This window comes from Capricornis sumatraensis, chromosome 8 (assembly GCF_032405125.1).
Source record: "Capricornis sumatraensis isolate serow.1 chromosome 8, serow.2, whole genome shotgun sequence".
Lineage (NCBI taxonomy): Eukaryota > Metazoa > Chordata > Mammalia > Artiodactyla > Bovidae > Capricornis > Capricornis sumatraensis.
Window position 1 is genome coordinate 92,259,167 of NC_091076.1, and position 27,879 is coordinate 92,287,045.

At 44.7% G+C, this 27,879-nt stretch overlaps 1 protein-coding gene across 1 annotated transcript; it reads right to left on the minus strand.

The window, feature by feature from the left end:
* On the minus strand, positions 1–27,680 carry DNAJC7 (DnaJ heat shock protein family (Hsp40) member C7). The gene is made up of 14 exons (XM_068976649.1): positions 27,564–27,680; positions 15,149–15,237; positions 14,071–14,195; positions 13,602–13,715; positions 12,891–12,965; positions 8,919–9,037; positions 8,126–8,279; positions 7,454–7,618; positions 6,531–6,622; positions 3,432–3,505; positions 2,935–3,081; positions 2,549–2,701; positions 614–676; positions 1–199 (listed from the first exon to the last, which is right to left on the minus strand). The coding sequence occupies exons 1-14, from the start codon at positions 27,638–27,640 to the stop codon at positions 162–164; spliced, it is 1,485 nt and encodes a 494-aa protein (XP_068832750.1). The 5' UTR covers positions 27,641–27,680; the 3' UTR covers positions 1–161.
* Between the last annotated feature and the right edge of the window lie 199 nt (positions 27,681–27,879).

Genomic DNA, 27,879 nt, shown 5'->3' on the forward strand with positions numbered 1-27,879 from the left:
CCTTTCCTTCACCCCACTCACAGACACAGGGTATCCAACTGAGAAAACGAAACTGCTCTAAGGACGTGGAGACATGATGAAGGGAGGAGGTGAATTGTGTCCACATTCGAGGTTAAGCTGAGCAAGTCTGCATTTTCTGGATTCTGGGTGGTGTCCTTTCATTAGCCAAACTGAAAAAAGAAATTCCCTGGACCAGAAGCTGCAGGGAAAAGAAGAGTTTGTCAGCTGGCTCTGAGTTTCCAAGGGAAGATCACTCTGCCCTGGTTACGAAGGGCTGCTTCAACCGCGAGGGGAAAGCCCCCTGAGGGTATCAAACAGGCTGGGCCCCGGGGTGCAGGAGGCCCACGAGCAGGTGGCATGTGTGCAACACCGTCACCCTCACAGGGAAGCTCTGGGCAGACACCTCCCTGGCCACAAGCAGGTGTGGCTTTTGTGCTCCCTGAAACCTACCCCCCACCGCCCCCGCCCATCCTCAGCAGCACCCAAGGGGGTGGATGTCCTGCTAGAAGAGGATTCTGCCGCCTCCATTGATGGGCCTCTCTGACTCTCAGAGTGCTGCCTAACTGGGGGGCCCCTGAGCTGGCTTGTGGCCTGGGAACTCAGGCATACCCACCTTCAAAGCTGAAGCCCCCAGGACCGCCGAAGAACGCTTTGAAGATGTTGTTTGCATCAAAATCTGTGGAGCAAAATAAGGACCAGAGAAAGCACAAAAAGGTGAAAAAATCCGAAGTGTGAAGAGGAACTTAACAGAGAATGGGTTTCCAAAGCTCTCCCAGATAACAATCACTTCCCTCCTTTCCCCAAAGTCATGGTCGAGAGGCAGGCCCACTACTTGGTCCCACTTTGTTCTGTTCTACTTCCAAGTGTGTCCCAAAGGAAGCTTTCCTTGCTTCAACCCACTTTGCTGCGCCTTCTCCACAATGGGAAAGGCCATTTGCTCCTATACACTCTCTCCCTATGATGCTGGGGCTGCTCCTGAAAGGACCAGACTCTCCACCTTAAGTGCCACCAGGCTGTATCTAAGAATGAGACATGGCTGAATGCATGCATGTGATGCCATACTCTGTCTACATCATATGCCAGAAAAAAAGCTGCCCGGTGGCAATCACAGTGTTGGGACTGGCATACATTAGATCATTCCCAATTAATACTCAACAAAACCTAAGGGGGAAGCTCAAGCAGCCCGCCCAACCCCTTGGTCAGTGACAGCAACAACACTGAACACTGCTGCCTCGAGCCTCCCCCAGCGTGGCGCTCTTCTCATCAGGCCGTGGTGGGCCTCACATAGCCAGTCTGCCCAAGCTGCACAGGATTTACCTCCAGCGGCCAATCCCACAGGCACATGGTATTTAAAAGTGAATTCTTTGCCTGTGTATCTGCTCATCTTCCTGGCTCCCCCAGCTCAGTGAACAGCCCCACAGAATCAGCTGTCCCCAAGCCACTCTCGACTTGCTCCTCTGCCTCTCCTGACACGCTCAGCAGCCAACTCCTGCCGATGCGGTCCCCCAACCGTGCCCTCGATCCTCTTCTAGTGATCTTGTTTCCCCTCCTCTTCACCTTTTCTAAACCAGCTCTCCTCACTGCCATCACAAATTTAACTCCAGAGATGAAATCAGGTCCACGGCTCCCTTTCTTAAACCCTTCAACAGCTTTTGACTGCTTACAGCTCTTCTCAACTGCTGGGTAGAGCAATGTTTATTGTTGTTAAAATTAGGTTTGTAAAACACACCCACCCACCCTGAACTGGCGAGGTCAGGGTTATCTATATAGCATCATCAACCTTATTTTTTTAAGTTCCGATTTTCTCAGTGGAAGAGAAAGGGCTGGCATTAGAGGCAGTGGTCTGAGAACTGTGCACAGCTCAGGGCTTCTTTTATCTCTAACTGAGCTCATAGTGACCAATGATGCTCTCAGCTACGCTTCACTTCATTCTAAGTCTTCTGGGGAAACTGAAGTCTGTGAGGGCTTATGGGAATGTGCCAGACATGTAAGTATCAGTCATCAGACACTTTGCAATGGGAGAAAAAAAACTTGCAGCCAAAAGGAAAAACCCAATGTTTCCTGTAGCCTCTAAGGCCTGCTGAGGTCTGACCCAGCTACTGTGTGGCTATGCCCCAGGCACCCTCTACCCTCCTAGCCAAGCCCTGGTCACTCCCCTACAGTGCTGTGCTTTTCTGCATATCCAGGCTTTCCCTTGCTAGTGTTGATCTCGGCACTCACTCTGTACCCCGGCACCTGCTACACTTGACTGCCCTCAATGGGCTCCATGTCTATCAGACCAAGGGTCAGACTTGGCCCGTGGACCAGGGTTTGAAAACCCTTGGACTGTGGGTTTGATTCAGCTTTGTTATTTTCCATACCCATCACAGCACCTCACACATTACAGCTACTCCTCAGAGTGCACTTAACAAACTGTTGGGCACTACTGGCTGATGGCATAAGACACCCCCACCCCACTCCTCTGCCCACAGAATGTCTTCAGGAAACATGCTAACATTTCACAGGTGTCAGGTTCAACCGAGGCCGCCCCAACCAGCTCCCAACTTACCACCCATATTCATGCCCTCTTCATCAAGGTCTTGTCCACTGTCATAGCGAGTCTTTTTCTTGGGATCAGAGAGAATGGTAAAAGCTTCTCCGACTTCCTTGAACTTTTTCTCCTCCTCTTTCTGAACTTCGGCACTGGCTCCACTGTGCCGATCTGAAGGGAGGAATACAGGAAGAACTCAGAGTCTCAAGAAAACAGAGTTCAAGGGAAAGACTACATTATGCCTCATTTTACAATCCAGTACTTCCCACATGTGGAGTATACAGAACCGAGCACCACCTAATTCCAGCTGAGGAGCCTCTCTCAGGTTTTGGTGCTGGACTGACCATGGCAGCAGCCGGCCCAACCTGCTCCTCCCACTGAGCCCCACTCCCCACCCGCTCTACCTGGATGGTGCATCAAGGCCCGCTTCCGGTAGGCTTTCTTGATCTCGTCCTCAGAGGCATTCTTGTCTACACCAAGGATCTTGTAGTAATCTTTCCTCTTACTCTTCTTCAGTTCTAACTGTGCATTTTTAAGGAGCTGTTTGTGTTCTGGAGGAAGACATTTAGCGTCAACCGATAAATCTGTTTTTGGCTTCCTTTACCAAGTCCCAGCCCAGATGCCCTGGAGTCAGAAGCCCTGTTAGCCATACAACGGGCTTTTATGATGATTTCTTGTGGAGATTAAAAAAATCTATTTATACTTAGGTTCTTCAAATCAGCCTCATCACACAGAAAATGAAAGTGGCAGGGAGAACTAGGGACCAGAAAACAGGTGCCTTGTCCCACATTTGGGATCTCGGCTCACTTCTTCCAATGAGCTCCAGGTTCACCCTTGAATCAAACAACTCCCGTGTCCCATTTTAGGACCTACAAGTGAACATGTGCTCAAAATTCTTTACCTTTTGTTTTCTCCGTCTGATATACTTTTTCATAGTCCCTTACTGCCTCTTCATACTGTTCTGTGTCCAAGTAACTGAAAAGGAAATACAGGGCAGTACAGTGACATAAACAGCAATGGCCTTTGGTATCAATCTAGGGAAAGAGGCATGGCTCAAGCAAGAGACACAAACTTTTGGTTGAGATGCTTCATGAAATAGGAGTTCTTAAGCTAGCCACAAGAAAACTTCGCTACCAGTTCCTCAAGAAAAAGAGAGAGGTCTCATGCCACTTGCACCCACCAGCAAAGTGATACACTGCTCTGAGGAGAAAGCAACCAAGGGGAGAACGCTCCTTCTGATTTCACTCAGAGCCACCGAGAGGCATCTGGATCACCTTAGGAGAGACCATGTGAAGGCACCTACTTGACACTTGGGACTGAAACAAGGGAGAAAAATTATCAAGTGAGATCAATGGATATGGAAGAGTTTTGAAACCGAAAGTGCCATAAACATGCGGGGCCAGCTCCAATCCAGAGGAGATGTGGGATTAGTCAGCCACGAGAAGGATCAAGTTCAAGGTGGTGGCTGCCGCAAATGCTTCCATTAAGACTAGTCAGTCTGAGAGATATAGGTTAGTGAGACAGAAAAGGAGACTGTGAACACAGGCTTGATTCTCTTTCAGTGGCACAGAGGAAGGAGGGACCCTGACCCAAGATGGGAGGAAACCAGCTTGACAGGCTGATCGCCAGATCTTATAAATGTCTCTTCCACAGAAATAAAGTGGCATTTTCCTGATGATATCACTCGCTCCGAGACTGGCCTACTGATTGAACAGACTCTTGTAGGAATTCCAGAAACAGTCACCATCAGCTGGGGAATGGAGAGTGACCACACAGTACAGCTTGCCACTGCAGAGAGAGGTTCAATTTCTCAGATCGCTGCTACCCAAGCTCATCTTTACAAACATCACACAGCACCCCCAGGCCTAGAGGCCAGGGCGGAGGGAGCATTAGTGATGGGGCTGGCGAGAGACAAGCCCAACATTCTTAGGCATCTCCAATTTTCTGGCCACATCTTGATTTATGACTTTAAAAAACGGCGCAAAACCAATGCCCCAGAGATGCAGGGCACAAATGCTACTAAGAATGCAGAGAGCCCATTTTCAGGATTAAGTATAATAATATAAACTGAAGTAACACAAAATTAGTAACAACTCTGGGTAAAGACTGATGTGACAAAAAAGCTAACCCGATGGACTTTCCAGACCCTTACATAATGTACTAAATAAACCTACATTACAGTTGTACTTCACACTTTTTTAAAAAATTCAAGGACATCCTAACATTAAAGAAAACAATTTTAAAAAGAAAAAGAGAAGTAGAGCTTTAGGGAAAACGGAAAGCTCCATTCAGCCCATGACAGGAACCGCAGCAAAGGTCCGGCCTCTCCCCACCAGTGGGGTGAGCTGACGCAGATCCCAGCAGCACTCAGGCTTCTGGGAAGGCTTCAGCCTGAGCTAATCTCCAGGACGTCTCATCAATCCCAGCTGCTCCAGAGGGCTGTTGCCAAGTTCTCAGCCAACTGTGCCTAACAGTGCAAGCTGTGCTCTGTGGCAGGATCTCACAGCAGACCTACGCAGAGGACAGTTCTGCTTCTCCCACAAAGATAAGGAGCTATCTGACCAAAGCAATTTCTGTTTATTGCACACATATGAATAAAACATAATCTTTCCTCCCATTACCCTCCTAACAAATCCAGAATTTCCTGTTCTCTTCCCATTCCCTGTTCAAACACTTCAGAGTGTTCCACTGAGTTGATAGTCTTATGTTTCCAGTCACGCCCTCCCTACCAGACATCTAGGTGAGAGTCTGCTTTTTTTTCTTTAACAGTAACATTGCCATAAACATGGATACAACACTTTTTATCTGTTAAAATAAGTCTTTAGCTGGTCAAAGGGTACACTACACTTCTGTATTCCAAAGCTTCCATGTGTGTCTGCAAGCAGTATGAAAAGATGAGATGACTGATAGTCTCATAGAATCTGTAATATAATTGTGTGTGTGACAGACTTAGTCATCTACTTTAGAAATTCACTTAAAAAAAACCCAAAAAAGCACTACACCGGAGAGCAGTTTTCCTATTTTTCACAAACGTGGATAATTTGGGGCACACTAAATGGGAAGCAGCCCATGCTCTCACCACTGGTGAGACTGGGGAGCCTGAGGGAACTATGAGCTTGCTCACCAGGTAGCAGTAGTAACACCTGTCCTTTGGCTAGGACACTCCACAAGGAACACGACGGCTGTGGGAGGACTGGGACATAACAAATGGGTCTTCCTCTAGGAACTTTAAAAGACAGAACATTCTTCTCTGTCTGGGAAATAATCTGAAGTAAGATGGATTTGGGGGAGCGGTCTCTCTCAGCCCTTGCTCATGTTCCTGTCTGGAGAAGAGTCTAGTGGCTTCAAAAATAAGATGAACAAGTATGCTGCAGAGCAACCTGACTCTGAAGGCAGATCTAAGTGCTGGATCTAGGCAGGCACATCCTGGCTCATAAATAACCTAGCCAGACAAGGCTATTTCAAAGGGGACTTCCCTATACTGCAGGGATGCAGAGCCAGATTAAATCCCCTATGGAAGCACTGTCTTCCCTAACCCAGAACATACAGTATAGGCACAGCTCTAAACTACCACAAGAGACACCTTATTCTTCCTCTTCCAAGCACCGTACATTCATTCAACAAAGCATTAATTGAGTGAGCACCTACTGTGTGCTAAGCACTGTGTCAAGTTAGAGCAAAAGTGTACAACACAAAATAAAATCTCCAAAGGAAATGGGTTTTAAACTTTAACAAAAGGAATTTGGGTCAGGCATCAGAGGAAACTTACTGACCGTGAGGGGCGTAAGACACAGGCATGGGAGACTGAGGGAGCTTGTGCAATCTCCTCCGCTGGAGGTCTATAAAGATAGCTCTAGGGCTGGAACAATCCCACCTAGAGGCAGGGGGAAGGACCAAATGACCTCACAACATCCCCGGGTCTGCTTCATCATCCACAATGCAATTCCCCTGGCAGGCCAGCAGCAATGCCCTCTTCCCCCCACCCACCAGAGGCACTTACCACTGAGCTCTTCTCAAGTAGGCTTTTATATAAGTGTCATCGAGCTTCACTGCATTTGTGCAGTCTTCTATTGCATCATCTAGTTTCCTAAGCTTCAGGAGAGAGAGAGCAGTCATACTTCATATCTTCGGTGACTGAGGGAGCCCAGAAGCTGTGGCCATGGGTTCAGAATTCTAAGAGGATCCATTAGTCATGCTGGCCCACTGTCACATTCATTCTTAGAAAGCTAGTCCCTCAGAGGGCTAAGGACACCAAATTCAAAATTGGGTTCTTTTCTAAGTGATGGAAGCCAGGCACACTTAGCTACAAGCAAAAACCACATCTACTGTTTCAGGTTAGTGCCCAACCAGACATGGCAAGAGGAAGGGTGGTTCTTGCCTCCTATTCTTCCAGAGGCCAACTGCAGGAGTAAGAATTACTGTAATTTTTTTAAACCACTAGGACTCTGCAAGAGTAAGGAGCCTATTCTTGTTTCCTGATGGTTGTGTGGGACAGCACTTAGGGTATTTTCCAATGAGCTGGGTGACCATAGGTTATACTGGAGAAAAAACTAAGCCTGTCTAATATTCTCAGGTCCTCAGAATCCCTCCTAAAAAAGAATCACTTGGTTAGGCAAAAAGAAGCAACACTTGCTTTAAAAATTGTCTCAATGCCTTTAGCCATTGTTTTTTTTTCCCCTAGCCATTTTTTTACTATAAGAAAGAATCTTGAAGAACAGGTGGGAATATCCTTCCAAACTGTCCCTCAAGTGTCCCTAAATTCCACAGAAGAAATAAAAGCTTGCCTCTCAAAAGTTCATTCCTCATAAGCTGAAATATTAACCTTTTCTCTTCTCATCTGGTTTACCCTCACTGGGCAAAGTTCCTAAGACTTTTTGTTGGCCCTGAAAAATATAGGCCCCAAGTCACAGACCAAGTGCTTACCTTGGAATTAACCGTACCCCGATTACAGTAGAGTTTAGCATTTGTTTTTATATTGTTGGGGTCTATCCCCAGGGCTTCTGTGTACAGTTCATATGCTAGCTTGTAATTTCCTTCTTTAAATGCTTTATTTCCATCTTCCTTCTTTGCTTTAAGTGCTTTGGCATTCTATAGAGAAAAGCAAGGGGAGTTTCAGTTCACATCCAGAAAGGCTCAGACCACTGCAGAGTCCAGAGTCTATTTCCTGTTTCTTAGATCCCAGGATGACCCCCTACCCTGCCCAACCCCACCACCTGGGCTATTTGTTGCTCACTGGTGCTTGCTACGGAGTGGACAGGAGAAACCGAGATTTACAAAACAATACCAATGAGACCTGTGCTACCCAGAGTTTACCTCTCTCTACTCCCCAGGATAAGCATGACTATCTTTTCTTCACTGAAGGAAGAAAAAAAGAAAAAACACTGAGATATTAAAAGGATCTGACTCTAAATTATCGTATTTACCTTCAGGCAAATACAAAGTTGTCCTGAAATAAATTCTAATGAAAGAACCAAGCATCCTGGCAAGGTGGGAAGAAGTGCTATCACATTTCCTGTGACTGGCGGAAACCTTTCACCCTTAAAGGTGCAAAAAGGAAGCTTTCTTTCCTGCACAGATCTGGTGCCTAGAACTTACTCTGCAAGCAATGCAGGCCTTCTCGTGGTCAGGAGCCATCCTGAGAGCCTGTACAAAAAACTGAACCGCCTTCTCAATACAATCTTCATAATAAAGGCAAAGACCTCGTACATACAGAGCATCAGCATTGGTGGAATCCATTCGTAAAATGTCACTGCAACAGCCAGAAAGGGGCACATTCAGCTGTGGTCTGGATTTCCCTCACCGTTCCTATCATTTGGCCTTTTTTTTTTTCCTTGACCATGTGTCTAATATGGAAAGAATCCAAAGGTAGATTCCCAAGAACTCCTCCAAAATTACCTGTTCCCTCCCTTTACACACTGTGTCTCACAATCTTTAATTAGAACAGGGTTGGCAGATACAGCCCACAGGACCAAATTCCACTTGGTGCTGGATTTTGTAAATAACGTTTCCTTGAAATCCAGCAATACTACTCGTTCATCTATTATCTATGGCTGCTTTTACACTGTAGTGATAGAGTTGAATTGTTAACAGAGACCACACAGCCTGCAAAGCCTAAAGTGTTTACTAACTGGTCCTTTACAGTTTGCAAACCCCTTGAGTAGAAACAAAAGAACACTTAACATCTGTTCTTTTACCGTACAGGTCAAGTACCTATTGAACTTTGTAGAACCCTTAGGTTTTCAGACCTGGTCTAACCTTTGGCTTTAAGTCCCAGGAAGGTCTGATCACCCTATCTATAGGACCGTACATACTCCTGATGTAGAGCTGCTGGACAGCATCTGTCCAGTGCTATCTGGCATTTCACTGCAGAACTGGCTTGGCTTCATACCTGGCCACAGACTGTGCTTCTGGGTAACGACCCAGCATTGCTAAACATTCTGCTTTGAGGATTTTGAAGCGATGGCAGGCAGGGGCATATTCTAGGGCACGGTCCATGCAAAAAACAACCTATGGGGAAAAAGAAAGCAAATGAGATTCTTCATCCTGAACTCCAGAAATGTCTTCACTTTAGTCTGGTCACAGGTAACAGAGAGATTTAAGGGAAAGTAATGCCAAAATTACCAGATTAAACCACTGAAATGAGGAGAGCAGCTGATCCAGATGATGACAACAGCAGCAGACACTTACTGAGTATTTTATACACTAACTCATTTAATGCTCACAACAATTTCATCAAGAAAGTTGTATTACTACCCTTATTTTTATTTTTTCTGGCTTTATTATTTTTTAAATTAACTTATCTGACTGGGTCGGGTCTTCACTGCGGCACACAGGCTCTTCGCTATGGCACATGATTGTCTCTAGCTGTGGCGCCCAGGTTTAGTTGCCCTGCAGCATGTGGGATCTTAGTTCTCTTCTCTGACCAGGGATCAAAATTGTGTCCCTTGCATTGGGAGGCGGATTCTTAACCACTGGACCACCAGGGAAGTCCCTTATTACCCTTCTTGACTGATGAAAAAACTAGAGATTAAACTAACTTGTTCAAGGTCATCAAAGCCAGTAAGCGATAAGAATAGAATTTGATCTCAGACACGAAGACCAAGAGCCTATAACCCTCATCACCATGCTAAGGTGCCTCCACAGGGAATCCAATCGACAGTGACTGTGATCAAAACTCTCATTCTTGGACTTCCCTGGTGGTCCAGTGGTTAAGAATCCACCTGCCAATGCAGGGGACCCAGGTGAAATCCCTGGGCTGGGAAGAATCCACATGCTGCAGGGGGACTGAGCCCACGTACTGCAACTCCTGAATTCCCACACTCTCTAGAGCCCATGCTCTGTAACAGGAGAAGCCACCACAACAAGAAGACCACACACCATAAAGACAACAGCCCCCACTCACTGCAACCAGAGAAAGCTCTCGGGCAGTAACAAAGACCCATCGAAGCCCAAAATAAATAAAATTAAAAAAAAATAATAAAAACAACTCTCATTCTTCTAGAATACTATTATTTGCTACTTTGCATAATTCATGTTTAGCCTAGTAAGAAAGACAAGGAACAGCAAAAAAGAACCTGATAGAGTCACTGTTCCCTACGCCACTGACATCACTCACAGTTTCCTCTGTCCTGTGGCGCGAGCCTCACAGCTCACTGACTGCCCTGGTGGCCACTCTTCCACTTTAGAATATCCAATATATTGGTTCACCTTCAGTGGTCCTAGACTATACTTACCACGTCACTATACTAACCAAAATGTAAGTTACACACACACACACAGCTCGGATTTTTTTCAGTCTTTCAGCTTAATAAAGATTCTCCATATATTCCCATCTTTTTTCTCAGTTTGTTCTCTGAGCTTTCACTTGTTGTTTATCTGCTATTCCTGGGAGATCCTTCTTGAATCATATTCTCCTAAAAATAACTGATCCAACTGAAAAATCTGGAGTTCAGGGACACCTATTCCCTCTAAAAATCTGGTCATCGGGATCAAGAAGTGATGAAATTTGAAAACATAGAAATAACTCAAATTCCATCAACAGGAGACTAGTTAGGTAATGTAGACATTCATAGAACAATATGTGGATCTAACGTAGAATGAAGAAGCTCTACGTACTAATATGGAAAGACTTCCAAGGCCTATTAAGCAAAAAAATTTAAAAAAGAGCAAGGTATAGAACTTTGCATAGCATTATTACCTTTCATTCAAAAGAGAGAGAGAGAAAAAAAAGAAAATGAAGAATCTGTATTTGTATTTGTTGGGAATTCCCTGGTGATCCAGTGGTTAGGACTTGGCGCTTTCTCTTCCAGGGGCCGGGTTCACTCCCTGGTTGGGGAACTAAGATCCTGCAAGCCACACAGCACGGCCAAAATCTGTATTTGTTTATTTATGTAGACCAAAACTGTAGCAGAAAATAGAACAAGAACAGTGCTTACCCCGGGGGTGAGAAATAGACAGATGGAAGACAAGTTTGGGGAAACACTTATCACTGTTTATACTTTCCAGCTTCTGAACCAAGAATAGCATTTATTCAAATATTTAAATTTAAAAGTAAGGGAGAGTAAGTAAACACCATGAGCTGTTGCACCTGGAAGACTTTTCTGCAGTGTCTAAAGTGGGGATGCCTCTCCTTGAATGGCACAGGTTATACCCTGGAAATTCTAAGGACCACAGGAAAATGCAGGCATTGAGTAGGTGAGTCATGGTGCTAATTTTCCCCTCCTTAAACAGAAAAAGAATTGGGGGAGAGCAGTCAGTCAAATGTAAGCAGTCACACCCTGCTGCCTTTGCTAGTTTCTGTACCGAGATGGTTCGGCTCCTGGTGGGGAGTGTCAGTTGGAGCCTCAGGGCTTCACTTCCCACCCCCACCTCCCCAGGACTATCGACAGCTGCAGGCAAAGAAGATCTTTGTTTCTTACAAGTTCATCTGTTTCCCCTGCCAGGATCATAATTCTTCATTTGTGACATCACCATGAACTACAGTGGGGGGTGGGGGGGCTGGGATGTCACAAACAGAGGATTCTGTCACAAACTGGGGATTCTGGCTCCAGGATAGGCAAGAAAGAAAAGAAACCCAAAAGACCGCCTTTCGACACAAAGCTTTTGCTTATGTAAACCTCAGAAAACGTGACAGGAGGCAGAACTGCTTTCCAAACACACACACACACACACACACACACACAAAGTCAATCACACTACAAAGACACCGCGGTTACTAAAACCAAAGGACAGAAAAGGGATGCTAATAAGTTAATGCGGACTCTATAAGCTAATCAGATATTACCAAATAAAAAGACCATCACAGTCTGTGACTTAAGAATGATTCTTAACTGTACCCTTTCATCAAGCATTTGAGGACCTGCTACAGAAAGTACTGAGCAAATTCCCACATATGAATTGACAACTCCAGCTCTTGGATGATACAAACTTCTTTTAAGTGATCCTGAAAACTGATCCTTATCAGTGACTTTTAACCCTTTTCAGGGCCACTTACCTCCCTTTGAAACTAGTGAAAGCTGCTTCCAAGTTCCATTGCTCAAGACCTAGAAAGATACCTGCAACTCGGATACCTTTCCCGTGTTTCACACAGGTCAATCCCTTTGCCATCCCTTTGCCAAGTACATTTTTCATGAACTGTCATACAGCTCCATAAAGGACAGTGGTGTGCTTTCGTGGAAACGCTTAACGTCAAAAGGGTAGTGTTTATAGCTTAATGACAGGCTATAAACACTATTCAAAAACATAAAAGGGGTCTCTGCTGCGTTCAGTTCACAGGTATAGAAAAGTTTTTTTAACTCTGTTGATGTGGAACAACAGGAGCTCTCATTCCTGGCTAGTGGGAATGCAGAAGGATACAGACCACTTTTGAAGACAAGTTTGATACGTTCTTGTAAAATTTAACAAATTTTTACTATAGGATCTAGTAATTGGACTTCTTGGTATTAACCCAAAGGAGGTGAAACTTAAAGCCACACAAAAACCTGCACACAGATGTCTAGAGCAGCTTTGTTCATAACTGCCCAAAACATGTTCTAACCAATATATCTCTGGAATTTCCCTCTGGGGAACGTGGATAATGGGGGAGGCTATACAAGTGTGGGGCAGAAGGGCTATGGGAAATTTCTGTACTTTCCTCTCAATTTGGCTGTGAACCTAAAACGTTCTGAAACAAATTAAGTCTTTAAGAAAAAAAGAGGGAGAGAAATGGTCAATGCCAAATTAAAGGGAAATCATTGTTTTAGATCTTCTGTACCTTTTTATTCCTCTAATTACCACACACACACACACACACACACACACACACACACACAGAACTTTGTGAGAGAAGTGTAGATGAGATTTCTACACAGTTGTAGTTTACCTTCCGAAAATCCCGCTTCTCAAAATCCGTTTCTGCTATTTTCTCATATTCTATGACTGCATTCGCATTCTTGAACTATACCAGAAAAATTATATAAGAGAGTTTTAATGAAGCTGTAGATTCCACAACCACAAAACCCAACAGGGTCTTGATGAATTTATTTAAAGAAAATCAGAACCACAGACTTTTTACAAGTCATATTGGTGAAGATATAGCCAAGACTTCTTAACAGAAAGGTTAAGGCCCAACCTTCACCCTCAGTTTGAACTTAAAAGTTAGAAACATAAAATAAGAGGCACTGTCAGGGGTTTGGTGAGATTCTCACTAAAATGTATCCAACAGTAAACAAGGTACATAAGAAAATGGAATTAAAACATGTTTTAGCTGCTAACAATTTAATTAGGATCTGAATTCATACAAATTTTTTAACCTCACTCAAATCAGTTCCTTGATGCACCTGCCCACGCCCCACTCCCACCAACTCGGAAACTCTCTACATTTCACAGATCTTCCAAAGCTATAAGTCATATTCAAAACCCCTTTTACAGATAAGGAAGCTGAGGCTCTGAAAGACTATGAGACTTGTGCACAGTCACCCAGGTGTGGCTGATGGCAGAAGTGAGACAGGATCTCGGTTCTGATTTTCAAGTCACTATTCCTCCCAAATACACCACCGTGTTTCCGCTGATACAGACAAGGCCAAGCCCATACCTCCTGCTGGGCCTGAGCATTTTTGTGATCCAGTTCTAGGGCTCTCTGGAAACTACGACACGCCGCCATGGCATTCCCTAGAGATAGGTGGCATTTGCCCTCTCGTAGATGTCCCTAGGAGAAACACAAACGGGGAAGAAAAGGAACATGACTGGCCAAGCAGAGGGACATCAACAGCAGGAACACCCACACAAAACCAACAAGGGATAAAAAGAGCCAGAGCAGCAGTAATCAGCCAGGGGTGATTCTGCCTTCCACGGCAACATTCAGCAGTGCTAGGTATGTTGCTGCTTGTCACAACTGGGAAAGCAAGGAATCTGCTGAAAATATCCTACAATGCACAGGACAGCCTCCTACAATAAAGAATTATCTGGCCCCAAATGTTAATAATGTCAAATCTGAGAAACCCTGGGCTACAGGAACTCAAGTATAAGCAACTTAGTACCCCTGAAACAGCCCTATTACATACCCGGACGAAACTGTCATCCAACCTCACTGACTGCTGTGCATCCCCGAGAGCTTCCCGGAACTTTCCGAGCATCATCAGAGTGGCGGCTCGATTCCCATAATAGCTAGCATTTTTAGGACACGTATCTACAGGAAAGGCAGAAGAATGTGAAACAAAGTTTAGCGTGGGTCACTGCTTCAAAAACTCAGGGACGCCGACACCCTCAGAACTATATTAAGACAATCAAACTATAACAGGAATGTTGGCATGCTCTCTTTGAAGGCCATGGCCAAATTTTTGAGTACTTGTGCAATGGACAGTAACAATGGTGAAATCAATTTACAAATAAAAGTTATTTAGAAATAATTTATACTTAGCTTTAAAGTGTACTGATTATCTTTTAGGAGTGAGGGGTTAGCACATTTATCTTAATGATTTGTATTTTATGTAAGAAGATACAAAAATGAATTTGCATTTGTTGAGTTGGAGGTGCAGACGGAGCAAGTTAGGTGAGAAAAATGCTGATACGAGATTAAAATACTGCAAACTGAGCATGTAACTAAAACTCGTTAATATCTACAAAGGTCTCTCAATTCTGGTTTCCTCCGTGTGAAACAGATCACCAGTCCAAGTTCATGCATGAAACAGGGCACTCAAAGCCAGTGTACAGGACAACCCGATGGGATGGGAAGGGAGGTGGGAGGGGGGTTCGGGACGGGGGACACATGTACACCCATGGCTATTTCATGTCAACATATGGCAAAAACCACCGCAATACTGTAATCAGCCTCCAATTAAAATAAATAATTTACAAATCTACAAAGGTCATTTTCTAAGACAGTAAATGAATTGGCAATGGCTGAGAGGATTAAGGTGGATATCCTTCTGCCATATTATCTAGAATTTCTGAAATGCCTTTAATTTGCCAAATGAAGAATCACCTGCTTGAGCCAGAGGGAGTTATCCTTTCAGGTCATTAAACACAAAACCGTTCACAGAGTTAACAGCTATCAATCCACTAAGCAGAAAGGTTACTTCTTACAGAGGGGCTATTTATAACAGCATTTGGCAAATTATTTTCCAGCATATTCCTTCTCACCTATGGCTTTTGTGTAATAGTTATAAGCTTCATTGTAATCTTTCTTGGCATAGTAGGCATTTCCTTGTTCCTTGAAAGACTCTGCTTCTCTGTAAAGGAAAGAGAAAGAGAATCATGTTACAATACCCAGGGAATGACCTCTATAATCTCATGGGAGCAATCTTTTGGTCTCGCGTCCCCGGCACATTGAGCTGAAAGTTAATGTGATACTTGAAGGAATTTATAGATTTGTTCAACGGGTTGATGGACCAAAAGGAGGTGCTAATGAAAGAATCTGAGTTTTTCGGATGCTGTATTTTTTGGTCACTTAGATACATTCAAACTAAATCAAGAAAACTCTCATGCTGCCTGACCTCCCTTCTCACTATCCCTACCTTTAATCATTCCCTTAGGACAGACACCAACTTATAGACACTCTCTCACAGAGACGAAATTTTTATATTTATTTCCTTTCCACTGTGTCACAACTTCTGCCTCTTTAGCAAACTGACAAAATCAGTTTTAGGTAATTCCTTTCAGGGGTAACTGATTTCTCAATGTGGAATGAGTCGTAGCCTTGGAATTTTGATGATTTATTCTTTCCAAACTGGGCTCATGCATTGGTCACCGGAAGGACAAACAGAGCAAAAGCAGGTGACAAAAGTGTGAAAAGCACAGCATACTGGTGTTTAAAACAGAGGGCAGAGCTGAGTGACGGGACACCGAGAACTCAGGTGACAGAGGCATACACAATATCGGCTGCCAGAGTCACACTCTAAGAAGGACCCGCCTACCGGAAGTCTGTCACATCTGTGTGGATGCTTACTGCTCCCTTGACCATCCCTCTAGTACCTTGCATAACCTCCCAATGGGTAATATCAAAAATTCTGCCCTAGTCCAAGATCCATTTTTTGAAGCTGTGCCATGAGACAAACTATACTTTAAAAAAGAAACAATGACATATAGTGGGGAATTATAATTTTGACCAAAAAACCAAAATCAAATCAGATATGACCAACAATGTCTCAAAGAACAAACTTGTAACCTATATCAGAGATACCCAAAATCACTCTGATGAATCACCCTAATGACCAACCTGAATGACAATGATAATTCTTTACCAAAATAATTACTGTAACATAACTAAATATCTGGGCATTCTGTTATAAGGAAGAATAACGAAATTTTTTTCCTTTTTCTTTCCTTAACACACGCTAAGAGCCCAGTTCAAGTGCTGCCTGAAGGGAAGATGAAAGTACAGTTCTTAACCTTGGTGATGGTACAAGAAGTTTACAGCTTGATTCTGTGCACTGTGCCACTGGGGAGATTTGTGATTTTATTTACTCGTGTACTTTAAACTATAAACCGGTAAAGCCACCTTTTATTGAGGCGATCTCCCTTTCCAGTTTTTTCCATCACTGCCCTGGCAAGACCTACTAACATGAAAGGTCTGCTAGCAGAAAGGAGAGGCAAAATGGGGGACTTCGTTGGCAGTCCAGTGGTTAGGATTTGGCGCTTTCACTGCAGGGACCCAGGTTCAATCCCTGGTCGGGGAACTAAGAAAAAAAAAAAAAAAGAACTCAGAAAAAAAGGAAAATGACCTATAAATGTTGACAGATTTGATCTGTGATGGATTTGAATAATTTTACTATACCAATTGTCACAATGCTGTAAAGAGGCCTTCTGCCATTAAAAGTTCTCAAGGAAGAACCCCCAAGTGCAAGACTTATAAGACCAAGCACAATTTTTCTACATGGTGAACACCTGTAAATTAAGCCAGGCACTATAAAAATGATGAAGAGCCTATCCTTTAAGAGCAGACACGCCAGGGACTCCCCCGGTGGTCCAGTGGCTAGGACTCTGATCTCTCAGTGCTGGGACCCTAGGTTTGATCCCCGGTTGGGAACTATATCCCACATGCCACAACTAAGGCCCTGTGCAGCCAAATAAATAAATATTAAAGAAAAAAAAGAGCAGACATGCCAAAAGACTGAAGAAAGGACTTCTCCAACACTGGATGCCAGAAGCTGAGTCAAACCACTATGAAGAAATGGGAGGAGAAAATGCAAAAGAGGCACTGGGCCCAAACTGTACTTGAGAAGACCTAGCCTTCTCTTCAGTTAGCCAGTGGCTGCGGCTGCCGCTAAGTCTCTTCAGTCGTGTCCGACTCTGTGCGACCCCATAGACAGCAGCCCACCAGGCTCCCCCGTCCCTGGGATTCTCCAGGCAAGAACACTGGAGTGGGGTGCCATTTCCTTCTCCAGTGCATGAAAGTGAAAAGCGAAAGGGAAGTCGCTCCGTCGTGTCCGACCCTCAGCGACCCCATGGACTGCAGCCCACCAGGCTCCTCCGTCCATGGGATTTTCCAGGCAAGAGCACTGGAGTGGGGTGCTACTGCCTTCTCCGCAGCCAGTGGCTCAGACCACACAAATTCTTGAGGAAAACTAAAGGCAGCTGGGCACTCAGATACACGTTGTGTCAGCGTAGAAAGCTTGTCAGTCAAAGACAGAACAATCTGGAGAGCTACACAGAGGTGCCCTTTCTTTCCTGAAAGAGAAGGAGGCCATAAGTTCAGCACTGGCTTTCTATCCAAGATTCAAAATATGACTTCTGTGGAAAATCAGTAATCATTACTGAGGCCAGGTACTTTCCATACATTATATTATCAGGTGAGTTTCATTGTTCCCATGTTTCAAAGGAGGAAATTAAGGCTCAGAGGTTAAAAACTGGCTGGAGGTCAGGGTGTTGACCCACACGTGTCAGATCCCAAAGCTGAGCTGTACCCTATCTACTATACTGAGCTCTCTCTAATATTCACCTCTACCTACTGCCTGCGACTTTAAAAATTAATCTGTAATGCTAAGACACAAAATAGCCCCAGCGTATAAAACCCAACTCCAGACAGGCAATCTGGATTTAAATGAGTCAAATGACACTCCTAACAATTAGTCACAGAGCCAGCAGGGCTTCTTTCCCTTTAAGATGCATGACCTAGTGAACTGGACTTTGCCTCCCCCAAGAAATGCATTTCATTTTAGTAAATGGTGAGTAGATTCCATTCTAGAGCAAACAAAGCGAGTAATGTAGAGTCAGCCCACAGCAGAAAGAACAAGAAGAATTGTGCTGTGACAAGTTACCATGTTTTTAACCTCACACTGCACAGCATCAGGCCAGAATTAGCTATTCCCACACAACTGCCTCATGAAAAGGACTTATTTTCATAGAAACATGGTTGATTAACAGCTGCCTAAACAATGGGCACTTAGTGCTTTTAAACTGAATGCTTATTTTTTGCTTCCAGGTCCAACAACCAAAGCAGAGTCCCTCCTTCACTGTGAACCTCCCCACCACACGATGAGTTCTGACCAATGGGCCTGACCCTGCGAGACCAGCCAAGGAAAGAGTGGATCTTTGGAACCCAGCATGGCAGCAGCAAGAACTGAACAAGGCTGCATCAGGAACAATTCCAGGGTCAAATCCATTCAAGTCCTGCCTGGGAGTCTGAGAAAGGGCTGAAGCTTGTTCAAGTTGCCCTTACAGCCAAGGGACTAAAGGATGAGATGTCAAAGGCACAGGACCGGAAAAGCAGGAGAGCTGGTTAACACTGGAACTGAGGGCAATCTGGCAGTGGCCTCTGTCACTCCACTCAACTGCCAGTCAATTAATGTGAGAACCAAGTGAGGTTACATGTACCTAACTAAAACACATCAGTACTAAAAAAAAATGAAGAATTAGGATTAATTGGGTTCACCTGGATCGGGTTAAAAAAGGAACAGATTCAAAAGGGACTACATCAAACTATATATTATTTTTATGGCTGCAAAATAAAATTCAGACTAAACCCTGAAATACAATACCACATCAAAATACAGACTTGGTCACAGCTGACCCGATGTCACGATTAACATCTACACTATATTTCTAATGCATTTTCAAAATTTCAAAACATTTCCAATGAGGACCCAATATCGTGTGTCTTCCAATAGAGGAAGAGCTCGTAAGGCACCCAAGGGGGCTGCACAGGTCTCCTAAATCTTCCAGTCTTAAGTTCTCCCCACTAGATCCTGTTAGTGGCAAGGTTTTTGGGTTAAAACTAATTTATCCAGTTCCACACCCAATCCCTGGATCAACTCCAGGCAGAGTAAGTGTCACTTCTCTGATTCACTAAGAGATGCTGGGAATGACTACCTCCATCAGACCAGTCCTTTCACTTTAATAGTCAGCAACAAATTCCTGTGAAAACAGCTACTGAAACGTTTTCCAAAAACTCTGCTCTTTGAATGTATGATGGGAAGGTGTCCCACAGCAGGATCAGTGCCAAAGGGCCAGGCTGCTTTCTCTCCACAGACAAAGGTAAGGAGAAGACACTCCACTCTTGTTCTGCTTTGCTACTTAAAAATATATTTCTTTACTTTTCAGATCACTTCATCAATCAGAAAGCTGCAGCATGAAAACCTGCTCTTCTAACACTACATGTGCACTAAAAATCTGTACATCCTCTGATCATGCGGTTCCATTCTCTAATTTAGCACTCATTCACAGATGCTAATTACACCAACAAACCCTGCCAAGGGAATCATTTGGTATCACACAGGTCTTAGCAGGGCTCAGCATCATGTGATCAAATCAGACAACTTGGGCTTATGATCACCACCCAACTTTGCACATTTACAGCTCAGCTAAATTAAAAACACATTAAAACGCCAAAGCTGAAATATAATGTGTCCCAAGTTAGATGCTCTATAAAAACTTCCATTTTCTCTCTAAATACTTCCACGTTAAACACTTAAACAATACCTTTGCCTTAGGCCAATTAGTCTACCTTCTAGAAACAAAGTATTTAGAAACTTTAGTCAGCTCTCACTTAAGGCAGGATTCACTGGCAAGTATTTTGTTTTTGTTTTTGAAATGTCTCAACATTACTGGGTTCTCTCGGAATTACTTCACAGGTATATTTGTGATATACCATATTTAGATATATTTTACCCCAATGCATGAAAAATAAAGACTTTGCTATTCTACATTTGCAACTGAGGCAATACTGATTGATTAGATTTCTGAATGATCAAAGTGAGGGAGTGGTGGGTGAACCACTGTGCTCTTATTTCAAGTATTGGGCTAGAATAGATTTTTTCATAAAGTTCAGCTCTTCCAATAGCCATTAATCACAGTTTAAATTAAAACACATGTAGCAGCTTGAATGAGGTTTTCTTTTTTCCTCTGTGTTTTCCCGATGTATTTTGCTACTTCAGAAGTGGAAGAAAACTCTAGCTTGGCTAAAATTACAACTCGGGACAAAATGATTTCTTGTTAGAGCAAAGAAGTGTTAGGGGCCTCTGACCTGGAGACTATTTTACTGGCAGGAATAACTTTACAGAACAAGATATCTTTCCTTTCTTTACCCTCAGGCTTTTAATAATAATACTTTATACTGTCAATGAGTCAAATATCCTTCCTGCATTTGTATCGTATTTCTACTTCCAAAATGTCACCCTTACTCTACGATTGCTGCACCCATGTCTTTTATTCAATCAGATTTACTAGTTCCCCGTTGATCTAGAAATGCCCTCCATCCTTCAGAATTTACAGGATCTTGGCCAGTTTCAGAGCAGAATTCCTCCTTCCTTCCCACAGTATGAGCCTCTTGTCCCAAAGGCATGCCACAGGGGCTGTGCCATGTGTACTCTCTCGAGTCTTCATGGAGAGCAAAGTAAAAGGAGCGAGAAGCATTTCACTCCAACTTACCAAATGCACATTATTCGATTTCTTTCTATTTAGTCCTCTAACCTAACAATTTAAGTTTCACATGAATAGGTGGAAGTTACATATGACCTGGAACAAATGTCATGGACAGAGGAGCCTGGCAGGCTACAGTCCAAGGGGTCACAAAGAGTTGGACATGACTTAGCAACTAAACAACAACGCGATTTCATAGATAACAGTGTTTGTGCAATGCAAAGTGCTGCGTACTGATTGCAAACAAAGGCCTCATAAAGGTCCAGAGAAAACAGAACGTGGTCTCTATCCAGCTGCTACATGTTGGTAAGGGTGGGCTGCTGCTGCTGCTAAGTCGCTTCAGTCGTGTCCAACTCTGTGTGACCCCACAGACGGCAGCCCACCAGGCTTCCCCGTCCCTGGGATTCTCCAGGCAAGAACACTGGACTGGATTGCCATTTCCTTCTCCAATGCATGTAAGTAGAAAGTGAAAGTGAAGCTGCTCAGTCGTGTCCGACTCTTAGCGACCCCATGGACTGCAGCCTACCAGGCTCCTCCATCCATAGATTTTCCAGGCCAGAGTATTGGAGTGGGGTGAACGGTGGGCTACCCAGCTTCTTTTCCTCAATATTCTGTAGAATAGAAAGCTGCTGCTTTCACTTAAAAGCCCAGTTAAAACATCCGCCCTCCCCAGAAAAGAGGAGACGGAGATGAAGAAAATATACCAGTTCAAACTGTCCTCTGTCTGGACACTCGCAGGAGTCTCAACAGGGGCAGAGCCAGAAGAGAGAGACCAAGAGCTGCCAAGGGCAGACAGAGACAAGGACTACACAAGGCAACAGCGCTCTCTACTGCTCAAGCAGGGAAGGACACCAGCCAATGCTCCGGAGCAGGCTCTGTGGTCTTCTCCTACTCAGCAGGGAAAAAGAGGAAGCAAGGAAGCAGTCAGGCTGGACAGAAATTCCATCACTAAAGGCGGAAGGATATTCTCAAAGAAATGGTGAACTCAATTTTGTTAAATACTTATGCTAGTTCCTTACATGGGATGTCACAATCTGTGGCATCTACTTAACCTCCATTTACCCCTGGGCACAGAAGACCCAACCGTAAGGCTGTTTCTGAGAAGTAAGCTTGGTAGAAGCTACTCTGAGGACAACAGCCACTGGCTTTTCGGCGTTAGCCAGAAACTTGTTTTCAAAATATCTCCCCGAATCCATCATTTTCTATCCCTTGGTTTCCCATTCTGTGACATCACCCACTACCCTCACGGGGACACTATCATGCATCAAAAATCAAGAGCTGGGGAATCCCCTGGTTAGGACTCCACTTCCACTACGGAGGGCCTGGGTCTGATCCCCAAACAGGGAACTAGGATCCCTGCGATCCTAGCTATGCAATGTGGCCAAGAAATCTAGAACTGAGGAACTATAGTTATGAAAAAGGCTGCTTTCCAAGTTGTTTTTTTGTGTGTATGTGTATGTGTGAGAGGGGTGGGGGGGAGTGGAGATGGGAACCATAGTCAGGCATCTACATTGCCAACTGTTATTTTGCTTCCCAAGTTTTCTTGGTTCTTGAGTTCATCAGGTGGTTGATGATCTCAGAGCAAACTACGCGAGGAAGAATTCTCAGGACAGCAACACCAATAAGACAAGGTCCTGCTTGTCTCAGACACCCTCCCCAGAAGCCTAATATTAGAATGAGAAGAGACAGTTAACACTTTGCTTATCGGACAATCCGGCCTTCCCACACAAAGTCATATGCCAATAGAACATTAAGTCTCAGAATCAGACTTTGAAAGTCAAATATTCCTGCTCATATTGCCATTCTCAAAAGTCTCAATCACTTATACCCCTGCCATGGTGGGCTAAAACACAGAAACTGCTGTTTGGATCTTGCATGGGGAAGGAAAAAAACTGTCAATCCAATAAAATGAACAGACTACTGGAATAACTTGCACGCTGAATCCTGTTCTTACTGCTGAAATTAAGACAGTTTAAAAGAATACCTGGAACGACCTCTAAGTAACTTCCACATCACTCAGCACAGGAGAAAGGGGACCAAACATTAGTGAAGTAAGGGAGAAATGGGCTCTCAGAGGGACTCTGCATCAGACCACAAGGCACCTAGGCAGCCACCGACCATTGTTCTCCAATCTCTTAAAGGCCTAGAGAAAGAAAGCAAAGGCAAGTGCCTAGTAGGCAGATTTTAAAAACTTTAAAACTACTAACTTCAATGACTAAACCAATCCCTGATTGGTTGGAATGTACAATAAGCCTGGGCTTTAAGCCAATCAGAGTTCTGGTCGTTGGGAATGAACTAGACAGTAGAGCAACTGCCACTCACTTGGGCCAACGTTTTATTAAAATTGCTCGATTTACCTGGCTTCAGTTAATACGTGGATCTGAATGAAAGCAGCAGAGAACAGAGACCTCCTTCCTCCAAACTCTACTTTTGCTCCTGCTATGATTAATTAACAATTTTGTCACTTGTTAGTATCAGGGTTCAATCAATTATTTGCTGGTATTCAGGATTCTGTATTCCTAGGCTTAGCCCTTCCCTAACCATGACTTATCTGTCCCAGGTCCCATTTCTTCATGGGACACACATGAGTACACCACACATACTTAGAGCACACCAAAACGAAAATGAACGCTGAGAACAGAGTTTCTCTCTGATTGGGGCTCAAGGTCAAAGACAATTCCCATTCACCTTGCATGCTTTGTCAAGCTGCCTGCCCTGGAACATCAAGAGAGTTTAGGGGGACAAAAGCCTAGGAATCTGAAACAGAGTGGGGAAGAAGGGGGAGAGGCATCCCGGCAAGCTCCACAGTTAAGGCCACAAACTCCAAAACACCCCAAGGAGCTGCACTGAATAGCAACTCCTGGATAGGGATCCAGGGTTTAGTGCTTCCCACGACCAATATACAGAGAGAAATAAAAGGCGAAATTCCATGAGTTTAGTTTACAATACCGAGGTACTAAGAAAGGGCCTCATAATGACTGTTCCTGCTTTTCTCTATCAGGAAAACAGATACTGGGATGATCAGCCCAAGGAATCAGGTTAGGATCCCTGCTCCCTGGTGGCTCAAGTGGTGAAGAATCCGCCTGCCAACGTAGGATCACTGGGTCGTGAAGATCCCATGCAGGAGGAAATGGCAACCCACTCCAATATTCTTGCCTGGAACATACCATGGACAGAGAAGCCTGGTGGGTTACAGCCCACGGAGCTGCAAAGAGTCCAACACGTCTGAGCGCGCACGTATGCCCTGCTCCTCAGCCAATGGCTCCTGTAGGGTCTTCCAGTCCTCACTGCCCAGTCATTTCCCCAAGGGATATGCTGAGACACAAGTGCTTCTTCTCTTGATAAGCAACTTGAAATCCTTCGATTTTACCATAATAAAGACTACCGACAGTGACCAAACTGCTCCCCAATTCAGGAAATGTGAGCTGAGAGCCTGCACTCAAGATAGGCATTCATTCATATATCAGGTAAAACAATCAGCAACTTCTCAGGAAAATGAGAAGACCTTAAATTAGCTGAAATAAACAACCTCAGAAATTGAGTTCTCTGGGCTTCCCAAGCAGCTTTGTCTGTTCTGGTGGGCAAAGAGAAATAATAATCCTCATATTCAGAAGCCTGATCTATTTTGGACTGCCAACTAACACACCTTTTATTCTAGCCTCTCAGCTACGAAGGAAAAAAGAATTTTGTACAGAAGGACAGGCAAAAAAAATTGAAGTCCATTTCTTTCTCTCTAGAGACTCTAAAGCTAAGGAAATAAAACATGCAGCCATTTAAAATGCTACAACCATGAGGTCGAACATCTTGAAAGCACCTCATTCTGCCCCCCTATGGGACTATGACAATTCAGAAGCAGGCTACCCTTGGGCCACAATACAAGGAAGAACTCCTTGCTGGACTTCACAAAAATAACCCAAGAGACCCATCAACGTTTCTGTCCCCAAGTGAACTGGGACTATGACTGTAACAAGAGACAACACAAACTTGGCCAAATAACTAACCAAGTCAGATAGTAAAGGGCATTTGTAAGAGACGTACCTATTCCTGCCCTCTGCTGTGAATACACAGGAGGACTCCAGAATACATAAAAAATGCGAAACCATATTCCTTCAAAACCTCTAAGTCACCACTCCATTTTCAGCATTGGAAATCTACATATAAACAAGGCTTTTTCTTACTAACAGAGTCCAATATTTACCCCCCTAAGGATGTCTTACAAGACACAAAGTGAAACTGTGATATTTTTGCTTATTTCATTATATTTTCCTTTTGACTTTTTTAATGTGATACGCAGTAAACATTTATATTTTATGTTTTAAAAAGATCTAAAAAAAATCTAAAAAGAAATAAATAGAAAGATCTATATGTTTAACATACAAGTCTATTTCATAAGGATGCCTTTTTTTTTTTTTTTTCTTACTGCTGCTGCTGCTAAGTCGCTTCAGTCGTGTCCGACTCTGTGAGACCCCAGAGACGGCAGCCCACCAGGCTCCTGCATCCCTGGGATTCTCCAGGCAAGAACACTGGACTGGGTTTCCATTTCCTTCTCCAATGCATGAAAGTGAAAAGTGAAAGTGAAGTCGCTCAGTCGTGTCCGACTCTTAGCGACCCCATGGACTGCAGCCTACCAGGCTCCTCCGTCCATGGGATTTTCCAGGCAAGAGTACTGGAGTGGGGTGCCATTGCCTTTTTTTTCTTAGTGGTAGCTAAAACAACCATGTATTTTACACTCAATGAAATCTTGAACTCCATGAAATAAGGCAGTTAACATGAGTTAACACCTTTTCTTATTCTGTTAACTGCCTGCAAATATCATGTTTTTGTGTGTATGATGGGGGTCCTCAGGCAGTGCAGTGGTAAAGAATCTGCCTGCCAAGGCAGGAGATGCAGGTTCGATCTCTGGGTCAGGAAGACTGCCTGGAGGAGGAAATGGCAACCCACTCCAGTATTCTTGTCTGGGAAATTCCATGGACAGAGGAGCCTGGTGGGCTATAGTCTGTGGGGTCAGACTGAGCAGGCAAGTGCTACCACCTGGTCACATTACAGCAGCACCTGTTTTACCTTTTCTTATGATAGAATATCGGAGAAGGCAAAAGCACCCCACTCCAGTACTCTTGCCTGGAAAATTCCATGGACGGAGGAGCCTGGAAGGCTGCATGCAGTCCATGGGGTCGCTGAGGGTCGGACACAACTGAGCGATTTCACTTTCACTTTTCATTTTCATGCATTGGAGAAGGAAATGGCAACCTACTCCAGTGTTCTTGCCTGGGGAATCCCAGGGACGGCAGAGCCTGGTGGGCTGCTGTCTATGGGGTCGCACAGAGTCAGACACGATTGAAGTGACTTAGCAGCATGATAGAATATCCTCTAAGGCTGAAACTTTTTTTTAAGGGAAAAGATTTGGTTTACATAGGGGCTTTGATGTGAAACTCAAATTAGGGACAGTGCCTACATCAGAAATTTATACTGAATTCACTTTAAATTACATATAGTCCATCCCAGGGACCTACTAACCTGCAAATTACATTTTGTCAAGGTTCTCAGCTCCCAACAAGTCAGGAACTTGAGACAATTGGCTGCAGTAACCACCTTTAAGCTAGTTAACTATTCATTCTGCCTCCTTGAGTACTTCTTGTTTCAAATCTGGATAGTTAAAAAGAAAAAAAAAAATCTCGGAATCCTGATTTCAGATCTCATGAACTAACCACCACCTCAAACCACCCAGACTGAAGCCAGAATGGCCTTGATATAAAGATACGAAATATGTGGGAAAGAGACTGTGGAACTGTAGTCAATTAACTCGCGGTTGATAAAGACAGGGCTCCAAACTTCCAGAAGCTTTTTGTTAATTCTGCTCCATATTCAGGACAAATATGACTATGCACAACTGTGTTCCAGCCCCACTTCCAATAACCTGCCTTAGCTGTAGCCAAAATCCAGAGTGTTCTCGAAAACCACTCACTCAGCAGCTCCCTTGGCTGGTCCGGACTGGCAATCTCGAGCCACTGCGGCTGCCCAGCAGCGCCAACAGCCCAAGCAGCTGCCCTCCTCCTTGCTGCTTAACTTAAAAAACAGCCCTGGGAAGAATGAGGATCTTTGGAAGGGTGGAGGGAGAGGGTTTGCCGTGTACAGCATGAGACAAAACCCCTCACCCTTCTTTCTCTATCACCTTCCACTTCTGGGGTAACCGAAGGGCCACCAGGTCAATCATGGAGACACACACAGTCACCTCGGGCCAAACTAGTGCTCGCTGGGCTACGATTACGAAGGAAAGGGGTGAGGACAGCCAAAGCTCTGGAGATGCAAAGGGCTGATAGACAACAAGGTACAGAAATTAACAAGGGAAGGAGGGAGTCGGGGGCGGTGTAAGAAGCCAGCATTATTGCGGTGCCGCCTCCTCCACCCCGCAAAAGACTTCCAAGATCCCCTCAGAGACCTGGCCTCTACAACGAGAACGACCTTCCTCTCTGCTTGGGGTACAAGACCATACCTCAGCTCCTCAGCAAGGCGGAAGCGAGAGAGGAGGGCAAACCTCCAAGAGCGCCCCTTCAGGGGGTCCATCCGGACTTAATCTCAGATGGGGGGGGGGGTCTCGGAGGGCGGGGCATCGCCCCTACAGGGGTTGCACCACAGCAAGGACGGGGTTCCCGGAGCCATGGAGCTGAAGCTCGCCTCTTCCCCTACCCTGCCACCCAGTTACCTCTTCGCCTCCTCGTCGTCTAGCAGCTCTGGCTCGGTCGCCGCCATTACCACATCACACTCAGCGGCAGCCGCCATCTTACCGCCGGGACCAAAGAGCCGGGTGGGAGGTCGGCGGTGAAGAGCACTTCCGGTCGGAGCATCGAGCAGCTCACCGGCGCTGCGCCCAGAGGGGCTCCTTCGGGCCGGTCTACCAGCGAGAGGCTCTGCTTCGGGCCAGAGCGGCCTCCCGCCCCCGGAGGTCCAGGGTGGTCTCCGCGCCGGGGCGGGGGGCCAAGGACGGTTCCTGTGCGTAGGGGGCGCCACTTTACCCGTGG

Bases quoted from the DNA above. Each gene is read 5' to 3' on its own strand.
- DNAJC7 (XM_068976649.1), bottom strand. From the start codon at position 27,640: ATGGCGGCTGCCGCTGAGTGTGATGTGGTAATGGCGGCGACCGAGCCA. The intron at 13,716-14,070 runs GTATGTAATAGG...TGTTTCTCCTAG, and splicing joins TGGATGACAGTTTCGTCCGG to GGACATCTACGAGAGGGCAA. The intron at 3,506-6,530 runs GTAAGTGCCTCT...TTTCCTTTTCAG, and splicing joins TACTTGAGAAGAGCTCAGTG to TTACTTGGACACAGAACAGT.